Here is a 19,596-nt window from a genome sequence, read left to right on the forward strand (position 1 = left end):
AAGGACAGGAGAACATCCTTAGAATGAAAAAGAGTTCCTGCATTGACATTTTAAACCAACTTGGGAGGCCCACTGGCCACTTGAAGGTGGTCTTCTTGGTCATTGATGTAAGTAATATTTTATTTTTAAGATGTGAAGTTCTGCTGATAAGTGCAGAGACCCAAGAGTTCAGGGAAATAAAACACAAAACCATGTTTTTCCAAACATTTCCATCAGAAATCTTGTCACAGCTCTAAACTGGAGATCTCATTTGTGTTTGTCTCCAAACCGAATAGGTTAAAATGTTTTCAAAAACATACTCACTTCTATGATTTTAGGAAACATTTGGACAAAAACAATGGAAACTTCTTTTAAAAATATAAATAGATTTCTAGTTTCCTAGATGTTGATTTTTTTAACATTTCCTTGCAAAATGTTTTTTTTTTACTGGCGTCTATTCCAACCCTCCTTCCTCACACACATGACTCTAAGCATGTGGGTTTCCCCAGTGATCCCCCAAGGCCTGATTAGCATCTCAATTTCCTTCTTTAATAAAAAATTCAATCAGGAGCCACTTAATGTTCCTGATTGGGTTTTTAAGTACAAATGAAACAGTGGTACAAGTTGAGCCGTGAAAGAAGCCCAGGGGAGATAGCCAGGACCACTTTCGAAAGATCAAGGACAGGATTTTGTTTTAATTTCTTTGCTTTTCAGGGGCTATAGACCTATGCAGGACTCCTACCTTGGGGTGACCTGATGTGCACCTTTGTATTCTTTAGTGCAAAAGACCCACCTCAGAGCAATCTGAGGGAGTGTTCTGAGAGCTGAACAAAGGAGGCCAGGCCCTTAGGGGACCATTTCTTTTTTGCAGGAAGCCCAGAGACAGAGAGAAAGGTCTGGAGTGCTAACGGGAAAGGTAGTGGCAGAGACTGCAGAGAGAGAAGGAAATCGGGCCCTAGGAAAACTGAGCCAGTGCCAACTAGTTTTATGCTATTGAATTTTTAAAAGGTACCCATATTCCTTATTAGAAATGCTTAAAATCTGAACTGACTAGATATTCTGTTTCTTTATAAATGAGCTACATACTTGCTATTCTCAAGGGGTGTGTGTGAGAGAGAGAGAGAAACAGAAACAGAGATGGAGAGAGACGTTTTTCTGTTTTATCAATGGTTATGATTTATGGTTGGCAGAATCTCTTGAGAGATACACTTAAGTAAATTATCTTGATTCTATCCACTTGACCAAAATTAAACCATTCTAGCCTTTTCCAGACCTTAGAACCTCATCTTTGTAAGAGCCTGGAATAGAGGGAAAACTAGTCTGGGGATCCAGATCTTCTTGCCATCAAGTTTTCTGGGATTTTTTTTTTTCCCTGCTCTTCCAAATTTTCTAAATCCAGCTAGTTCATCTCAGAGATTTCCTAGATACACACTATAGTGTTGTTGAAAATACCCATTTAACACTTACTGCCCTATCAGTATGCTTCCCATAAGCTATCATTAGAAGCACAGGGCTTGGCGAAGCTTCTCTTCAGCTTAACAATGACCAATGAGCAACTTCTGATCATCCATGCTAATAGACGAAAAGTGGAAAAATAGAAGTCCTTACTTTGGAAAAATCTCTACCATTTGGGGTAGAACCACCACTTCCATTGTGCTTGTACCAACTGGAACCTACCATAAATTAACACTTTTAGTACCTAGATTAAGACAGCTTGAAGACCAAATCAACACTCTTCAAACTGCATCATGACACACTGTAGAAAAACCTGGTATGAACAGTGACTCTAGCGTTAGTCCTGCCCTTGGCTGATTGCTCCAGTAAGAAGCAGAGGTTGCCCTGGGGTTATCCTGTCCAGAGTGCATGCGAATATTGGTAGGGTGAAGCAGTTAGAGAGTTTGGGGGATGGCAAATGAAACCAAGCTAAGATAAAAGTATGCAACAAAGTGAAGAATCTCTGTAGAAACAACCAAAAGTTGGCTAAATTATTATTGCAAGTATATCATATTATAAAAACAAAAAATATTATTAGGCATTATTTGCTTCATTTTTTCTGCAATAAGAGCATTTCCTACTTTGAAGGTGGCAACCCAGTGCCTCCTCCTGAATATGGAATCTGTACTCGCCGAGGTCGTCTACTAGCATGCATCTAAAAATACCTTGCACCAGTTCCTCTGATCAAGAGGAAATCCGTTTCATTGATTAAAGTCTGTAATACCTTGAAACAGAAAATGTTAATGTACTTCTTCAAAAGCTTTTTAAGTGCTTATCTGGGTTGAAGATCATCACCATACACGGAAGGCAGAAATAACTTCTGAGTCTTATGATAAACCACATATAACCATAAATTAAATATGTATATGTTTCAGGTGGCTGAACTTGTAACCAGTGAGTTCTTTGAACAAGGAGATCGGGAGAGATCAGAACTCAAACTCACTCCTTCAGTAAGTTCGTCCTTCTGTTATGACGCATTTACCCTTTGGAATGACATTTTCGAAAGTAACTCCAAAAATCACAACTTGAAAGCGGGGAAGACTGAAAGTTGGATTTAAGGAAGCACTCCTGAAAGTTTAAAACTTTAATTAAACTTAGATGCTAAACCCTCTTATTCCCAGGTTTCTGATTAAGAGTGGTGAGCTACTTAACAAACATTTCCTGAGCTCCCACGGTGGGCCAACTAGGCACGAGGGAGGATATGCAGAGTGGCATTTGAGTAGCTCAAAGCCCAGTGCTGTCATTTCATATGTGGTCAGTAGCTCCTTTGGAATAGAAATACAGACAAAAGTTAAATGCAAGCTGTCCAGCCTTGAGCAGCTAGAATGGATAGCTGCAGTGAATAATGGATGTTCTGGATTTTATTTTCCAATTTCAGACTTTCCAAAATCGTAAACCAAAATCATTTCAAGTCTCTGTTTCTTTTCTTTGTTTGCAAAATGAAAAGTTTCACTTGGGGAACTAGGTTCTTCTGACTGAAATGCCATTTTTATTGGATTCATCCATTCGATTATTATTTGAAAATGCTTACTGCAGGCTCTGGATGATGCTGTTTTTACTCAAACAAGACAAAAGACATAAATGCCTCCCTCACCACCCACAAGGAGGGGGTGGCCTCTTTATTCATAATGAAGGGTTAGCTAAAAACACATCGCCTGACAACTCAAGGAATGATGCAAAGTGTTGGAAAGCCGGCTCAGCTCAGTAGATTCAGTGCGGCTCAAGGAATATGTCCATTGTCAAGAACGTCTCTTTATGAGGATTCAAGTCAACTGAGTTTTGCACATTTGGGGGTATTTATAAGATCTTCAAGTTTTAAGAGGTCTTTCTTCGCTGACATTTAAAAACAAGGAAAGGCAGCAGAACTAGCTCCTAGTTAACGTCACCTGCTTGAAGTCAGACCTCACAGCCTTACTAATGTTGACTATTCCTAATTTGTTGCTTACCCATGAAAGGTCAGAAGACTACATCAGTTAGAACACTCGCCCAGTATTTTAGTTTCCAAAGCAACATCTATTTATACTCTTTCCAAAACCTCCCTTTATTCTTTTTTGGTGGTGTCACCAGATTTGGCTATAAAAATAAAGACGCTGGATTGGGATACATCGTTAATGGGTAAAACCTCGTACAACCCACATTTCTCTCAGCTACATATCTATCTTCAAATTAAAGCTTTCCTCCACTTAAAAAGAACTGTTTCGGAGGCATCCTCTGAAGGGTGTATAACACAGCAATACTACAGGTCATTTAATTGAATGAAAAAAAATATGAGTCAGTTGCCAGCATTGGTGAGCTGGCAGGGGCAGTGACCCAGCACTAAGGAGCCTTTGTCTGTGGGCTCAGGTAAGGCGTTCTCTGAAGACACAAATGAGATCGATTTTGCAGTGGAAGCATAGCACTAAATGCTACTCTCGCCTCCCAAAAGGCTACTTAACATTGCTGATGACAGTCTCCTGGCTGCTGTGGCAGGGCTATTTCTCATTAGTCCTTTTCCAGAGATGTCTGGAAATGCATGCACCCACAGGTGACACCAGCCGTGTCTGTTATTCCTTGATATTCAGGAAGAAAATTGTCTGGGAGCCCCATCAGGTGTCATGGTCCTAAAGGTCATTAGAGTAACCAAAGGGTTAATAGTGGAAGCAGTGAGTCAGTTAATAAAACATGCTTGAGCACCTCCAGGTATCAAGCATGAAGTTGGGCACTGTGCTTCCAGCCATGAGCAAGGTGCCATCTTCCCTGCCCTTCCCCAAAGCTTGTCAACTGATGGGAAATATAGATATTAAATAAATAATCACTCAGGGCACCTGGGTGGCTCAGTCAGTTAAGCATCTGCCTTCGGCTCAGGTCGTGATCCTGGGGTCCTGGGATCAAGCCCTGCATCGGGCTCCCTGCTCAATGGGGAGTCTGCTTCTCCCTGTCCTTCTGCCTTCCCCTCCCCGACTTGTGCTTGCTCTCTCACGCATGCTCTCTCTCTCTCAAGTAAATGAGTAAAATCTTTACAAGTAAATAAATAAATAATCACTCATAATCAATTACAAGATGCAAAATGCTGTAAAAGGAAACCACAGGACAGTGTACTATCTCACACTTCCACTCAAAAACATTTTTTGAGAAGTGACTAGTCTGCAAATAAACTCTGACAGTTATGGTCAACTGATTTTCAAAAGGACGCTAAGACAGTTCAGTGGGGGAGGAAAGCAGTGTTTTCAAATGGTGCAGAGACAGTAGGATATCCACTGCAAATGAGTCAAGTTAGACCCCTACCTCTCACCAAACCTCAGAATAACCTCAAAGTGGATCACAGAACTAAATGTAAGAACTAAAACTATGTAAAACTCTTAGAAGAAAACAAGGTGTAAATCTTCTGGATTGGATCTGGCAATGATGTCTTAGATATGACACCAAAAGCACAAGAGACACAAAACACAAGAAAAACAAAATAGATAAATTGGACTTCATTAAAATTTAACACTTTGCATCTTAAAGGACACTGTCAAGAAAACGAAAAGACAGCCTACAGGATAGGAGAAATGATTTGCAAATCATATATGATATGGGCCTGGCATCTAGAATATATAGAGAACTATGAACAACTAGAAAGGCAACCCAATTTTTAAAAAGGTCAAAGGATCTGAATACATATTGCTTCAAAGAATATACAGAGATGGCCTCATGAAAACATGCTCAAAATCATTAGTCATCAGGGAAATGCAAACCAAAACCACAGTGAGATGCCACTTCATGGGGACTAGCTATAAATAAAAAGACAGACAATGACCAGTGCTGAGGAGGATGTGGAGAAATTGGAACTTCATACACTGCTGGCAGGCATGTAAAATGGTGCGGCTGCTTTGGAAAATAGTTTGGCAATTCATGGAAACATTAAATGTCAGCCTAGGCTCATGGCCCAGCAATTCTGCCTCTAGGTCTATCCCCAAGAGAAATGAAAACATACATCCACGTGGAAACTTGCACATGAAGGTTCAGAGCAGCATTACTCATCAGGGCCACAAAGTGGAAATAACCCAACTGCCCATCAGCTGAGGCATGGATAAATAAAATGTGGTGTAACTATACAGTGGAATCTCATTTGGCCATAAAGAGGAATGAAGTGCTGAAAAATGCTACAGTATGGAACCTTGAAAACATCATGCTCAGTGAAAGAAGCTGGTCACAAAGGCCACGTATCATACGATTCCATTTATATGAGTGTGCAGAATAGCCAAATCTATACAAACAGAAAATAGATTCGTGGTCACCTAAGGCCGGGGATTTGGGGGAGGGGGAGGAGTGACTGCTAATTGGTATGGGATTTCTTGTTGGGGTGATAAAAATGTTCTAAAATTGATTGTAGTAATGGTTGCACAACTAATTGTGAATATACCAAAAACCACTGAACTAAAACAAAAACAAAAAGTTCTATGCACCAGAAACAGTAATTAAGTAAATAAGAAAATTTCAGGTAACTCTGAGAGCTCAAGAGTAGATAATAGAATAATATTTTTAAAGGAACACTTCAGACAAAGACTCCTGCAGTTCACAAGATCATTCCTTCCTTCCTTCCTTCCTCCGGCATGAGTCAGTCTTCTCCAGACCCTAGTCCCCTTTCCTGGTATTTCACATTTCACATTGTAAGACAAGGACGAGCAGAGTCTGTGGGAGTCAGTGACCTTCTCCCTGATTGCGGGGGTTTTCCTCAGCAGCACCCTTCTCTCCTCTTGTGAGCTTTGGCAGCTCGTGATTTCTGTCCTACCCGCTCCCACCCTCATTCATGAGTCTGAAGGATGCTGGCTTTTTCAGCATCTCCAGACCAAGGGAGTGCCTTGGATCTGCCCTCGTGACCTATGTGAACGCCAGAATGATGTGGATGCCACATGTTATCTCTGTAGAGGAGAGACCAAACCTACTTTAAGACAGTAATGCAGGGGAAGGTCACTTCGTAGACCTGGCCTTACTCGCTGATAGCAGAAAGAAGGACATGCTTAATGGAGTAGAACCGGCTGTGTTTGTTCAAGAATCCATGTGCGCCCCAAGTCCAGCTGATTGGCTCCCTTTTCATGTCTGCCCAACAGACACATGTCATTTCTTTTTCTTGAAGAATGTTCAAGAAATTTTCTAAACATTATAGTATCATGAAGTTTAAAGGCTGGGAAGGAGGAGAGAATGGGTACCTACCACATCATCCATCCCATGATAGACAAAAACTTAGGATTTTTATTAATGACAGAACCTTATTGAAAAACACACAAGAGTCGTCAAACCAACACCCCACCCTGAAAAATTAATACAAATAGTTTCTATTTAAGATGAAGCTGCTTTAAGGATCTTTCTAATCTATCCCACCTTCTTGCACTATAAAAATAAAAGCCTGCATTATTTTTGTGGCAATAAAGCATATCCCCTTCCCCTTGACTTGTACCCAATTCCCAGTGACCTGATGACTTGATTTAGTGGCCATTACCTGTATCTGAAGGCAGATTTTGGCCCCAAGGAGTTGCGTGCTATAAAGTTCAAATAAATTCGCTTACAAATCTCATAAAAAGAGGTGAAAATACTTTATTTCTCATCATAGATAAAGGAAAAGAAAGTACATGTAAAGATTGATTGTGATTTGTGAAGTGTTCAGTTGGTAAAAATTGGATCATTGTGGCAAAGTGTTTGACAAAGTACCTGTAAAATACTCCAGCGTAATAAAGCAAGCTTCTTTTCCCCCATTCTAGGCTATTTTTGATCGGAACCGGAAAGATGAACTGCCTCGGTTGCAACTGGAGTGGATTGATAGCATCTGCATGCCTTTGTATCAGGTAATCATGATTGGGGAGGGTCTGCATGTCCAAATGAGCCAGGAAAGAAGAGCGTATGTACTTTCAGAAGGTCTAGCCTTCCGATACCCTTCCAGGGTATGGGCATTGCTAAGAACTCTGGTTGCAGTCAGTCTCTTCTCAGATTTCTGACTGTCTTCTAGGAAAAGTTGATGCTAGGGGGCCGGAGACCTGAGTTCTCCCTTTAGGACATAATGTCCGTGGGCCTCGATGCCCTCATCTCTAAACCAGGGTTAATCATATTTTATCTCAGTATTTCCCAAGCTGTGCCCCCAGGAAACACAATTATCCAGCCATAGCCTAATAGATATTTCTTCAAAGACAGCTCTCGGGCCCGACAACGAGGGAACCCGAAGTCTCAGAGAGTCCTTTGGGAAAGAAACACGTTTAACCTTGATTCATTTCAAATTTCTTTAACATCTGACTGTGGGAATCTTTTTCACTTTTTTTTTTTTTTTTAAACAATTCTTCTTTTACTTCTATGAATATCACGTGAGACACAAGAGTTCCATGAAACCATGAAACATGGTTTTCTGTCCTGGCCCCATGGTCTGGGCCCCAGGGTTTTCAGAGAACCTTCCATGTTAAAACTCTGCCTCTCTCTGAGACGCGTGTGACAAATGCTGACCCCTGCATTCTGAGCAAGATGCACTGTGGTTTCTGGCTCTGCTGCCTGGCGTTCGGGACCCTGCTCCTGGCAAGCAGATGAGTGCCATCAGCTTGAACGTGCACGCTCCACTTTTTGAGTACAGATTAGGGTTGGCATCGTTAACACTAACAGTTTAGTGTACATTGGCTTTTAATTCTCCTACTAAGCATTTGCTTTCATGTGTAAAACCTGGTGAGTTCTTTACCCCCTACCCAGCTCAATCAGCCTGAGCTGCTTTTCTAACTTCAGACTGAGAAACACACGCAGGGAAAGCAAAATCGCTTTAGTTTCTCACTCTGTGTAACTCCATTAAAAACACAGTATTGTTTTTTAAGGACCTCACAACTATTAAGTTTCAGGCTTATCTACCACTTCGTTTTCAGCACTTTTAGGAGCTGCTGAGCCCTGTCACATTACGCTAAAAAAAAAAAAAAAAAAAAAAAAAATCTAGAATACTGTCTTGAAGATGGAAATGTAACTTTTCAGTGACTATAAACACCAAAAATAAATTCCTTTGTTTTATGTTAACCATTAAATACATGATAGCATAAAAATGAGACCAAGTTTTAAAATAATCTAAGATAGAATATTTTAGTTATAACAGCACATAATGTTCTTTTGTTTAATAATGAAAGATTGGGCAAAAAAAATCAGGAGTGATGTGTACTTTATTATAAGAGGATCCTTAACTCCCTTTTCTTCCTGTCCGCTCCTCTCATCCTTGCTTCTCTGGTATCTCTGCATATGCTGGGGGCCCAGGTATAAAGCCTACAGCTGTTGGGTCAGATATATCTTGCTTTGCTAAATTCACCTTGACTACCCATGTTGAATTATTTATAATTTATTCAGTTTCCTGTGCACAGTTATGCAATAAATGGGATGAATTCTTGCCATGAATAAATTCCTTTTACTGTGGGTAAAGCTTAGGAGGATGTAGACTTGCAATTGCAGGGCTGATACATTTTTGGTATTAGTTTGCAAAGCTACTTTGGAATGGACCCAAAGTCCACACATCCTTCCTATGTGATTAGTTATAGTAAATGCTGGAAAGGATTCTCATGTGCTTTTCCATGCTAATTTCATTGTTTTGGTACTGATTCACAATCATTTGAACTTATTTTATACTTCCTATTAAATACTTTGAAATCTTCAGGTTAAAAAGGAGGCTGCTTGAATTTAAACTGAAAATAGTACTTTCCAGAATTTAGGGAGTAATATTACCAGATCACATTACCTATCATTCCTGATTTTCCACATCTGTTTTGCTTCACTACCTATGTGTGAGGTTAGATACTCCTGCTATTTTTATCCACAGAAAATTAACATATAGAAATTTTAAGTGACACTCCCACCAAGCTAGAGTTGTGTCCCACACATCTGTGGTCTCGGTTTTGGTGTAGTGGCCTTTCTACCACCCATTCCACCTCTGCTGGATATCTCTTCCACAATCTTTTCTTATTAAACTATGGAGAGAATCTTAGCATTGTAAAGAGGAATGTGGAGGAGCTGTTTATAAAAGGTCATGTTCATTTCCGCTGCTATGTCTTCTTAGTTAACAAAGCATGAAAATCATGCTCATTTTTTAATGTCTTACCATCACTTATTTTTAAAAATAACACAGAGGGGCACCTGGCTGGCTCGGTTGGTTGAGCATCCGACTCTTAATTTTGCCTCAGGTCGTGATCTCAAGGTTGTGAGATCAAGTCCCATGTTGGGCTCCGCGCTCAGCAGGGAGTCTGCTTGAGATTCTCTCTCTCCCATTCCCTCTGCCCCTCCTCCCTCCCCTCCCCCTGCTTGCTCTCTCTTTTAAAAATAATAACAAACAACTAAGTGAATAAATAAAAATAACAGATTTTATTTGTAAATTCTTTATAAGTCTTTGAAACCAATATTTCAAAAAGCCCTCAAACTGAAACTTTGTTGAGCAATTTTAAGTATCCTCTCTGAGGGTCCCTATTTTGTTCCATCTCACGCAGTTGGAGGCCTGGGGGTTGACTGTTATTTAACTGGGTAAGCTGACAATTAACTGTCACGCTCCCAAAGTGAAAACGGAATTCGTCAGTGGGCAGGAATCACCGTTAGTGCAAAGATACAAAACCTTGACGAAACAACTCACCAAGCAAGGAACGCCATTGATGTGACATTAGTCACTGAGGCAAATGTCTGCAGGAACTCAGGTTGTTGCTGAAATGCCTGAACAGTTTGGGGTTTTGAACATGAACATGCAATAATGAAGAGTCTGAGAGGATGGAAAGCAAATGGGAAAGTATGCAGGTGGCAGGCATCCCAAAAAGGGATTGATCTGAAATGACATGGTCTGAATTCTAGAGCATAGGAATCCAGGGTGGCCTTGCTAGGTCAGTCTGGTCATAGGACAAAAGGGTACAGAATAGTACATATGAGACAGAGAATGTTCCTTTTCATGGCCAGGGTCCTGAGTGGCACCAAGGTGGAGCAGTTTGAGTGGCAAGAAGCCTCGTGTGGCACCTGAGACAAACAGATGCGGAGAGAGCTGGAATCCCTGTGAGGGGGGAGCTGTGTGGAGAGATGCCCTCCAGTGAGGGTGGAAGCTAACGGAAGCACTGGGGCGGAGGACTGAAGGGCAGAATACGGATGGAATTTGGAAGCAGGGATGGAGGTGCAGATGAGCAGTAGATACAAATATGGTTTTAGGACAGCTTTTTTCTTTTAATTTTTTATTTAAATTCAATTTAATTAACATATACTGTATTATTAGTTGCAGAAGTAGAATTTACTGATTCCTCAGTTGCTTACAACACCCAGTGCTCATTACAATAAGTATGCCCATCACCCACTTACCCCATCCCCCTCCCCTCCAGCAACCCTCAGTTTGTTTCCTAGACTTAAGGGTCTCTGTGGTTTGCCTCCCTCTCTGTTTTTGTCTTATTTTATTTTTCCTTCCCTTCCTCTATGTTCATTTGTTTTGTTTCTTAAAATCCACACATGAGTGAAATCATATAGTATTTGTCTTTCTCTGACTTATTTTGCTTAGCATAATACCCTCTAGTTCCATCCACATTGTTGCAAGTGGCAAGATTTCGTTCTTTTTGATGGCTGAGTAGTATTCCACTGTAGACATCTGGGCTCTTTCCGTAGTTTGGCTATTATAGACATTGCTGCTTTATAACATTGGGGTGCAGGTGCCCCTTTGAATCACTATGTTTGTGTCCTTTGGATAAATCCCTAATAGTGCAATTTCTGGGTCCTAGGGTAGCTCTATTTTTAACTTTTGAGGAACCTCCATACTGTTTTCCAGAGTGGCTGCACCAGCTTGCATTCCCACCAACAGTGTAGGAGGGTTCCCCTTTCTCCGCATCCTCGCCAGCATCTGTCGTTTCCTGACTTGTTAATTTTAGCCATTCTGACGGGTGTGAGGTGGTAACTCCCTGGGGTTTTGATTTGTATTTCCCTGATGCCAAGTGATGTTGAGCACATTTTCATGTGTCTGTTGGCCATTTGGATGTCTTCTTTGGAGAAATGTCTGTTTATGTCTTTCTGCTTTTTGGGTGTTGAGTTTGATAAGTTCTTTATAGATTTTAGATACTAGCCCTTTATCTGATAAGACATTTGCAATTATCTTCTCCCATTCCATAGGTTGCTTTTTGACTTCCTTGACTTTCACTGGGTAAATTGGTTTCACTTCATGGTTTTGAAAAGGTTGTGCTTGTCAAATATGAAAATAGATCAAGCACTTTCCTTGTTCACTCCAGTTTGCTGAGTTATGTCCCTCTGAGCCAAGGGCAGATTATCACTAGTCTCAGGAGCCTGAAGGGCTCTATTCATTTTATGTGCCTAGGTGGGAACTCCCACAAACTACATTTTGGATGCCCGCTGCATTTAAAATTGAAACTCATCTCAGAGACAACTTCAATTTCCAACCAATTAGTGCCTATGTTGAAGGAAAACCAGGCTCACTCCTCCAATCCTCCTAAAATCTATTCATTAGGAAGTTACCTAAGTAATCCAGTGACTGACTGGAAGTGACTGACTGAAAATATATAAAAATATATAAACAAAGCAGTGCATAGGGAGGAAGTGTGCAGAGAACACTCCCAGATCCATGACTAGTTATAGAGTTGGGAGATATGACACACTTGTATACGTATATTTACATGTGAGTATATAATTCTCCAGAACTTGCTCATCTTTTTAATCTGATGGCTCCAAACTGTTCGTTAAAGAAAGTAGAAAATGGTCCTAACAGGCAGAGTCATGATTTATCTGTGACAGCGTTTTAATCAGGAAGCATATAGGAAGTCAAGAGTGGGCAAGGAAGCATCAGAGCGTGTGCCCCAAGAGAAGACTAAAGCCTGGTTGGTTAGCTCTGTCCTAGCAGGGTATCTTGAAGGAACACATTGACATCTGATTCCTGTGCTTTCTGCTGTCTTTGCACCCTGCTGGGGATCCATTAGCCTGCTGCTCAACATCTTCAGAGGGAGAAAAAATAGAAAGAAAGAAAGAAGAAAAAGAAGAAAAAAAAAAAAAGACACCATCAAACTTTGAAGTCATTGCTGCACCAGCCTTAGGGATAAACAGAAAACCTGATGTAGCAGTGTCACACTGAGCCTCTCTTTGCGACAGCAAGCAACATTTCTGCCCTTTGTTTTCATTCGTGACTTAATCAAACCTCAGTGTACCTAGAATTTCAATGATGCACAGAGGCGTTACAAATCTTCTGTTGTTAAGGGTTGAGGGACTTAATTTTTATTATGAACATAATCAGATTTTCAGCCCATCCCAAACAGGTTCTTGATTTGGGGATGGCTTTTTTCACAGATATTGCCGAAGGGCTTGACCTGGACAGGATCTAGCCAGAATAATTCCCTGTCTCCATCTCCATTTTCCTGCAGAAAAATTCTGCAAGAGTATTGCCTCTTTATAAAAATGCCATGGGGTTCCTACAACAGGCAGACCTTCTGATGTTCTGATTACAGTAGCTTTTGACTTTTTTTCTGCCTTCAGCTGTAATAGTTGTTTTGGAAAATACATTCACTTGATGCAATTATTAATAAGCTCTCTGAAAGAAAGGAGAAAAGAATCTTTAAAATATAATTAAAATTGTCAAGACTGGGAATTAGAATTGATAAATTGGAAAAGAGGATGTAACCTGCTAAGACATTTTTTCTGGACTTTTTAAAAAGTTCTTTAAGAACAATTTCATATTCCCCAGATGGCTCATGCCTTGTGTCTAATTTTTTAAAAAAGAATAAGTAATGAGCTATGGAGTGATTAGTTAGAATGTAATACATCTCCTCTTAAAAATCTACAAGGAATAGAATGTGGATACAGAGAAGAATGATTTCATCAGATACTTTTTAAAAAAAGGACACCACCCAAATCAGTTTTCTATAAATGTTTTCTCTACAATATTTAGTGTTCTTGTAGATGAGAGGAAGAAATAGTTGGGGCTAATTTCTTACTTGTGTTTACAAGGAATGACAGCATGTGTAATTCAAAAAACTCGAGAAAGAGAGAGAGAGAAATAACTTCCTACAGTCTCTATAATTAATCCATCTGGCTCCACCTTTTCCTAGTGATGGGGGGGAGGGGAGGCAGTCAGGGACTGGTCCTTAAACTTCACAATTAAAATATCATAATTTTTTCTGGTTAAAACAGGTCTTTGGGAGGGACTGAAATGTGAATAGTTCCCAACCGGAGCTATTTCTTCTCCCCAGCTGCCATCTGGGGCCAGGGAAGCTCACCTCTCCTTGTGATCCCGTCAGGTGCTTCTCCCGTCCAGGGCTCAGCGCCTATGGGCCACCCATGGACTCCCAGCTCCTTTCTTCTCACTCTGCAGTCCACACAGCTTCCTCTGTCCTTTCTAATAAGCTGTCGGAGGACAATGCCAACTTGTTCTAGGACAATTCTGTCATTTTCCTGAATTAAGCCCTGAGATTCAAGAGACAAGCCCTCCCATGACCCCCCCCCCAGGCTTTGTCCCCCAAGAAACAGGGAGCCAAGACCCTCACTTCTCATTTTCCCTTTCTCACCACTACCCCCTCTTTCTGTCTCTCTCATTCCCTCTCTCCTCTCTCTTTCCCCCTCCCCTGCCCCTGCCCCTGCCCCCATCTCTGGCCCCGACAGTGGAAAGTTTTTTTTACTTCTTTTTTCTTGTCTGATGGGAACTACCCTTATATGGTCTCCCCTGTGCCGTCTGCACTAGAGCTTTGTGGTCAGACTGGATGATCTGACTTAGCCAGATTTGGTTCTTAAGAGGTAAAGGAGAATTCTGGGATTTAGACACCTTCTCTCTCACCACACAAAGCTGGCTTTCAGGGTTATAGTCTCTCAACGCTGACTGATGACAGCTTGCTGTTTCTGAGGGGAACTGCCATTTGCCTGCAGGAGGGGAGCCTACTGAGTTAATGGGCGCAGAGCCACAGGCGTGACGAATCAAGCAGAACAAAAACACATGGGTTTAATATTTTCAAAATATTGTCCTTGTCACATATATTATACCTAAAGCTGAGTGCTGGTAGTAAAACCTGTTTACTTCAAAATTTTTCATGTCCAATCAGTCAGCTACGAATGGCAGAGAAATGTGAACATTTGAAAGTGCCAGTTTTAGGTAGTTTCAAAAAAGCCCCTCCGCGACGGCCTGTCCTCCAAACTTTTGCCAGTGATCTTCCTTTAAAAAAACTGGATCATGGCGCCCCTGCTTAAAAACCTCGGGTGACTGGCACCATCTGTAAGATCCCTTCTGGATCCCTCGCTTTGGAGTTTCAGGGCCACCTTTTCTGAGGCCCCCTGCCTCTTGGCTTCCTCTGCTGGCGCCCTACCTGCTTCCTGAGCCAGGCACCCTTTGTCCCAAAGCACAGGACTCCCAGCCTTTTTGTCCCTCTTCCCTTGCCTTTTCTGTGCTCCCTCCCGCTCCTTTCTCCTGGAAAACCTTTACCCCCCCCCTCAATATTTCTGTGGCACTCCGTCTGTTTCTTCCGAACCACACATGACACTCTGTATTGTGAGTGGTTGGCTGGCTGGCTCCCTTCCCCAGGAGACTAGTTTCTGGGGACCATCATATTCCTGGTACCCAGCACAGGGCCTAGCACATTCGAGCTGCTCAGTGAAAGTTTGTGGAACACATGAATGAAGAAACGGAGGAATGCATGATGGGTGCAGCACCACAGAATTAATTACAATCAGCGGAACGTGTGAAGTAGAGTTTATAACGTCACGTTAAATTATCATCTATAAATACATAAAACCTTTCATCAAAGTGTGCACTGTTCTATTCCTGCCCATAATCCAAAGTATATGGCCTATGGTATCTTTTTAGAAAGTGGTTTAGTTCTCATCATGGTTGAATTGGCCCTTAATTCTAATATAAAAAGGCCAGTTTATAGCCATGAATTTTTCAGGGCTTTGACTTTTTCAACCAAGAAATACATGAAATTTTCTTTTATCCGGCATTGGCAGAAAATATGGTCTTCTGGTTATTTTAATATTCGTGTTAATAGAGAGAGCTAGCACATATATATATGGATTTCAAGAATTTATGTTGTACATTGTATACATGTGATTTCAACATATGTTGAATCATATGCAAATTATAATACAATAAAACATGCTAAATTTGTTATGATTAAAATGTAATCTTTCTTTGACTTAGAAGACTTTCAGATCCTACATTTCCTAACAGTTACCACTACTGCAAGCATCAGATAATCATGTGCTGTGTAGAGGGAAGTGCTGAACGGCAGACAGGACTTACTAACAGAACAGCATTCAAGTTCACGTCGCTGCCTGCACTGAGCATGGTATGTGTCAGGTGAAGGCATCTCACACCCTTGGCTACATCTCAGAGTTCTTCCTGAATACCTGATGTGCCAGGATGTTTGATTTTAGAGAGAATTTTCCACCTCCAAAACTGAGTTTGACTTGATAAAGCAACCAGTTCTGTGTACATTTGCTTGTGAATAAAATGGACTTTAATTTGTCTCATTCCATGCAACTCTTAAAAGAAAAAAACTGCTCTTTATACAGTAGCACTTAATCTATTCTTATCCATGTGCATTTTATGAGTTCAAAACTGCCATGATGAATCCATATTAAAATGCTGGAATCTGGTTTAAAAAAAAAAGATAATATATTCCCTCATAAGGCTTTTGAAGCTAGAATTTAAGATAAGATCTACTTTTCCTTATCAGGCTGACCAGCATAAATAACTCTTTTTGAAAGTGTTTCTGCTTGAGAATCATGAAGCTAAAAATGACTTAACTGAAGTCCATAGAAGGCCTGGAATGTTGTCTTACGTTGCTTCCCAGTGCCTCTAGAAAGCATATTTTAAAAGCTGATTTACCTCTTTTTCATGGCTCTATCTTCTTTGAATCTCTCAGAAAACGAGGAAAAGAGGAAAAGCAGGAAGGCAGAAGAGAGAAAGAGAGGGAAAATTGCATTTTTCCACCAGGAAATGAATCAAGGCCTCTTTTAAAAGATTGTTTTTAGCACTGTAAGTGCCTCTCCGAAATTTCTGCAATTTAATGTGCATTTGGAAGGTCAGCAATTGCTTGAGCTCGTGGGAAAAGATGCATGAGATAAACATAAAGCATTCTTTTTTTTTTAAGATTTTATTTATTTCTTTGACAGAGAGACACAGCGAGAGAGGGAACACAAGCAGGGGGAGTGGGAGAGGGAGAAGCAGGCTTCCCGCCGAGCAGGGAGCCCAGTGCGGGGCTCGATCCCAGGACCCCGGGATCATGACCTGAGCCGAAGGCAGACGCTTGACGACTGAGCCACCCAGGCGCCCCCACATAAAGCATTCTTATTATGCTATTGCCAAACAGAATCTTCTATACTACTCAAAATGTTTCCTGAGAGAATTCAAGTAGGCACTATCTGGATGCCTAGCCATCACAACTCTTATATTTAAATATCTGAGCTGCAGCCATAAAAATATGAAATAAATCACTCAAGACACATCGCCTCATCTAGCAAGCAGATGCTAGATGGCCATGTGACCAGAGAGAGCCAGGCTCTCAACCTCATGCACCAAACAATATGGCAGCCCGACAGTTGACTTTGTTAGCCAGGATCCAAAACGAAGTTAAAGACTTCTATCAGAGGGGCGCCTGCATGGCTCAGATGGTTAAGCATTTGCCTTGGGCTCAGGTCGTGATCCCAGGGTCCTGGGATGGAGTCCCGCATCGGGCTCCCTGCTTGGCAGGGAGCCTGCTTCTCCCTCTCCCTCTGCTGTGCCCCCCTGCTTGTCCTCTCTAGCTCTCTCTGTCAAATAAATAAATAAAATCTAAAAAAAAAAAAAAAAAGACTTCTATCAGCCTGAGCACTTGGAAAAGATGTTCGGTATTAGAGTCTTGACAGACATGGGGTATCCTTATGCACATTGTTTAAGAAAGCAGACATTTATTGAATACTGACTGCATTTACAGACACAGTTTAATTTGACTCTCACTGTGAAAGAAGAAAATACTTCATTCTGGATCCTATAATGTCTAATGGTCTAAGTTTAACATATGAGGAAAGTGAAACCTACAGAAGCTAATGGACTTAATTCGAGTGAAGCAGTTAATACAGAATAGAGCCAGAAGTTCAAATCCAAGTCCTCTCTGTCTTCATCTGCTGCTTTTTCTCACTATACTGCCCTGAGGAAGTAAAAAGTGATTCCGTTCTAACCAGTAGTGCTCTACCTTTGTAAACCTCCATTTATAAGATAAAACCCTGAATCCTTCAGAGGGGAGGATACAGGGACCAGAGTAGAGATTCCAGGGAGAGCAATTCCTAAAAGGCCAAATGGGCTAATGGATTCTGTTAGCTGGTTACTATAGAAAATTCTCTCAGAAATACGTTATGTTAAGCTGTTCTTGACCTAACACTTTCACTTGCAAAGTGGGTTGACATTGTCAATAAAAGATGGGAGGCTGGCCTCACTAGTTTATCTCCTCATCCTTCTGAGACTTCCATTAATATAATAATAAAGGATTTTTTTTTAAGGTATAAACTTTCTTGGGTATTGAAAAGAGGGTGAAAAATTTTTGAGGAACATGATAGAAAAAAAACCTAGATTTCCTTGAACAGACTGTTATTATAAGTAAGGATGTTAAGGACTCCGCCAGTAAAGACTCGGAAGGAAATAAGGAACACAGTAGAGAAAACATATTGCCTTACAGAATACTTGAATTATTAAGAGCAGGTTGTTAGGAGAAGTAAGGACCTCACATTCTCTTCTTCCTATGGTGCCCCTTTATGCCACTGTCCACACATAAACACGAATTTACCCAGAGACACTAGTGTTTTCTGCCTTGGTCACATAACATAATGTCTTAACACGTATCCACATTACTATCATAACTTTCATGTTATCCTTTGAAGCAACAGCCTGGTATTCCAGTCAGTTGACTTGTCATAATTTATTCAGTCATTACCTACTTTCTTTTACTTTTTGCTAAAAGAGGTAATTCTGAAATGAGCACCTTTTATTTTATTGACTTGTTTAAAACTATTAAGCGTGATTCAAAATAATGAAGTTGTATTTCTTTAAAAACAACAACAACAAACTCTCAAGGACAACAGAATGTGAGAGGACATAAGATCTCCTCAAATATTAAAAGTTGGCAGGGAACTAACATCCCAGAACGTCTGCAGACGGAAGTGAGCTGATCTGTCTTTCAGAAGGAACTCCTGAGAAGCTCAGGACTCGGAGGGGCCAAGTACCCCCAAGAGGGTGTATATTAGTTTCCTAGGGCTGTCTCACAAAGTACAGCAAACTGGGTGGCTTACAACAACAGAAATCTATTGTCTCACAGTTCTGTAGGCTAGATGTTCAAAATCAAGGTGTGGCAGGGTTGATACCTTCTAGAGGTTCTGAGAGAAAACCTATTCCATGCCTTCTCTTAGCTTCTGGTGGTTACCAGAAATCGTTGGTATTACTTGGCTTCTGGATGCATCACTCCAATTTCTGCCTCTGTCTTCATGTGACATTCTGCCCCTGTGTCTGTGTGTCCCTGTGTCTTCCCATGGCCTTCTTATAAGGATACCAGCCATTGGATTTAGGGCTCATCCAATCCAATATGACTTCATCTTAACCTGATTATATCTGCGAAGACCCTATTTCCAAATAAGGTCACATCCCAGGTACCAGGGTGAGGACTTCAGCATATCTTGGCGCAAGCAGCGGGGGGGGGAGGGGGGGTGCACAATTTGATCCACAAAAACGAGGTGGCAGCATAAGCCTGGAAATAAGCAGAAAGGTTAGAAGCCGGTAAGTGGAGTCTCACTACCCACACGGCCAAGGTAAACCACTTCTGTCACCGCTGCCAAGGCAGGAGACCAGGGAGCTCTTCCCTCAGAGCGCTCATCGGCAGAATTCGGGGCTGAAATTAAGTCTGTGGAATGACTGGCTGGACTCCCTACCCTGCACCCAGGATGCCAACAGCCAGACATCCCCAGGAGCAGAAGAGTGGCCTCAGAGAAAGGATCCGCACGTACTTGCACTTGGGACGCTCTCAGTGAGAGTCAGCTCCCAGCAGGATGCCCCCCAGCGACCAGCGCGCAGCCGGGGACAGCTTCTGCCCTTCTTCCGCGGCCACACTGCCTGGGAGCTGTTTTCGGTGCCTTGCACTTGAACTGTGCAAAAGGAGAAGGGCCACAGGCTGTTTCAGGAGAGCCCCACTATGA

The 19,596-nt window shown here is 41.4% G+C and overlaps 1 protein-coding gene across 1 annotated transcript in view; it reads left to right on the top strand.

Annotated features, from left to right (window-relative positions):
- PDE11A (phosphodiesterase 11A) overlaps positions 1-19,596 on the top strand; it is a 376,001-nt gene that overhangs the window by 339,451 nt on the left and 16,954 nt on the right. The window contains exons 18-19 of the mRNA XM_028123415.2: positions 2,349-2,423; positions 7,194-7,277. Of these exons, the coding sequence (XP_027979216.1) occupies positions 2,349-2,423; positions 7,194-7,277 (159 nt within the window). The remainder of the gene's footprint in view (positions 1-2,348; positions 2,424-7,193; positions 7,278-19,596) is intronic.

Source organism: Eumetopias jubatus, unplaced genomic scaffold (genome assembly GCF_037043125.1).
Source record: "Eumetopias jubatus isolate StellerSeaLion01/CBP00866 unplaced genomic scaffold, mEumJub1_p1.0 scaffold_3, whole genome shotgun sequence".
Classification (NCBI taxonomy): domain Eukaryota; kingdom Metazoa; phylum Chordata; class Mammalia; order Carnivora; family Otariidae; genus Eumetopias; species Eumetopias jubatus.